Source organism: Lottia gigantea (assembly GCF_000327385.1).
Source record: "Lottia gigantea unplaced genomic scaffold LOTGIsca_14, whole genome shotgun sequence".
NCBI lineage: Eukaryota > Metazoa > Mollusca > Gastropoda > Lottiidae > Lottia > Lottia gigantea.
Window position 1 is genome coordinate 3,503,923 of NW_008707617.1, and position 2,201 is coordinate 3,506,123.

Genomic DNA, 2,201 nt, shown 5'->3' on the forward strand with positions numbered 1-2,201 from the left:
GGTAACAAGCAGCTATCCGTTTACTGTGATGTTTAACACACCTCCCATCAACCGTGTTAATGTTCATCAAGCTGTGAGCCTCTAAGATGGAACTGCCCCGTTGAAAACTGGAAACTGCATCAAGGATATAATAGTGAGATGGTGGAGATACTTACTGTGTCAAAACGATGTATCTAAGAACTGGTACAAACCAGATTTCATTGACTAAATCCTGATCAATTATCGTCTTACATTACGTCGTTATGATTTTATTTGGTATAATTGATGACCGAATGTCATGGTTACTGAATACTAAAACTTGAAAAGAGATTTGGTAGTTTTTTAAATTTCCTCTAGGGTCCTTCTCTTATCGACAAATAAAGAACATTTTATAGCTCTGTTTTATAGCATTGAAAACAGCGTACGCTCTATTTTAGAGCGAAAACGATTGATAAATTTAGTAGAAATGATATGAAATCTCTGTGGATATTCATTTGATTCATTACAGGAGAAGTTACTTTGATGCCCCACCATTCTATTAGTTCTACAAATAGCTATAAATGATAATAGTTGATTATAGATGAAACAACTCATTGAACGCCCCCTGACTAAAATCTGTGGTGAGATAAAGATGGTCACCCCTTGGCACATTAATATTATAGGCTCATCTTGACATTAAAGTTGTAGAAAATTTTTACCAAATCTTTTGGTAAAATGTATCTGGAACGTCTCCCCATTCACCCAAATATACACAGACAAAAGGATTCATGTTCTGTTTTAATATTTCTAGACAAAAAGTTTTTATGATATGTACATTCTAACAAAAAGATGTCTAAAATACATCATGTTTATACTCCTTGTTGAATATTGAATATAGATACATGTATATAGTCAGACCATATCCGAGAATTGTAATGTTGCCATGGTGTATTATGCTAATCAAGTAGTGTAATTATTTTTCACAACGAAAAACTGAATTTTGTGCAGGATTTTTGTTCTTATTCAAATAATTAAACCCAGATGAAAAGAACTCTGATGCGTTACCTTTTCTTTATCTTTTCTGTAAACATGTTTGATCACAAACTCATCATTAAACTTGCTCAAGGCATCAATACAGTCAACACCCATCTGAACTGTCAAACAACAGGAAACAACTTTGTTTTCTAAGGATGTGTTCCATGTAATGAAAATAAAATAGCTCGTAGCAATAAATAACTTGATATATCCGACCTCTTGTATAAAAACAAGTTCAAATTTCATATATTTTCAGATAACCATTTACCGTTACTAGTCTGCAAAGGTATATTTCACTGCCTGTTTTTTGGTTTAAATGCTGCTACATATCCACTGTTCAAGAACATAACATATAGACTGCCTCTTAACTTTTTCTTTTACATTTGTTCGTGGATCTCTTATTATATCTTTTTGGATTGAATCGACACACCAATGTCCTCAGAATTATTTAACAATGATTGTTAAAACACATTTAACGGGTTGCTTTCTAATTACCATACATAAGAATACGTTGTTAATGTTGCTGTTTTCTTTAAGAAGTTTTGTATCACAAATGGTTTATACGCAATAAAATGATTCTCAATTAGGGTCAGAAGAAATCATATGAAATAGGGTTTTTACATCTAAAATCTTCAATACAGGCAATTTACTACGAATAGACCAATTATTCGTGACTAAGAATACATTTTAGACGTGAACATATTAGTTTAATTTATAGAGTTAATCAGGAAGTTTCTTACGGCGTCCAACCAGGCACCATCAGGTTCAATAAACATTGTTACCCGATGAATAGGCAACATATATAATGAAACTATTGTGAATCCTGTCAGGACTCTTAAGAATAATTTTACAATCTTGTTACTGGCCAATTCAGATTTAGACTGGACAGTTTACTTTATCCATTGGTTAAATAATCTCATTTCATCAGAAATACTGCTTCTTCGATAACAAACAGTTACTGACCTTTATTGTGGTAACTTCAGCTTGGTAAATTTAGAACGTAAACCCCTGATGTAATAATCGCAGATTTAAACATCTAAATCTAGAGCTTGCATCATGTAGGTTAAAGAAAAGCTTCTAGTAGTTTGTCTATATATCATCGATATTGTTCCTAGTCGATGGTTAATCATGGCCTTAATTTTTTTGTCTTTTAAACTTTTCTTATTTTTCTTATTGGCTTCTATGAGCAGTATCACATAAAATACATA

The 2,201-nt window shown here is 32.2% G+C and overlaps 1 protein-coding gene across 1 annotated transcript in view; it reads left to right on the plus strand.

Moving 5' to 3' along the window:
- Positions 1 to 901: 901 nt before the first annotated feature.
- Positions 902 to 2,201, plus strand: part of LOTGIDRAFT_157609 (hypothetical protein) — a gene marked incomplete at both ends in the record, with an annotated part of 25,337 nt that continues 24,037 nt past the window's right edge. Inside the window, one exon of the mRNA XM_009049812.1 lies at positions 902 to 922. Within this exon, the coding sequence (XP_009048060.1) occupies positions 902 to 922 (21 nt within the window). The remainder of the gene's footprint in view (positions 923 to 2,201) is intronic.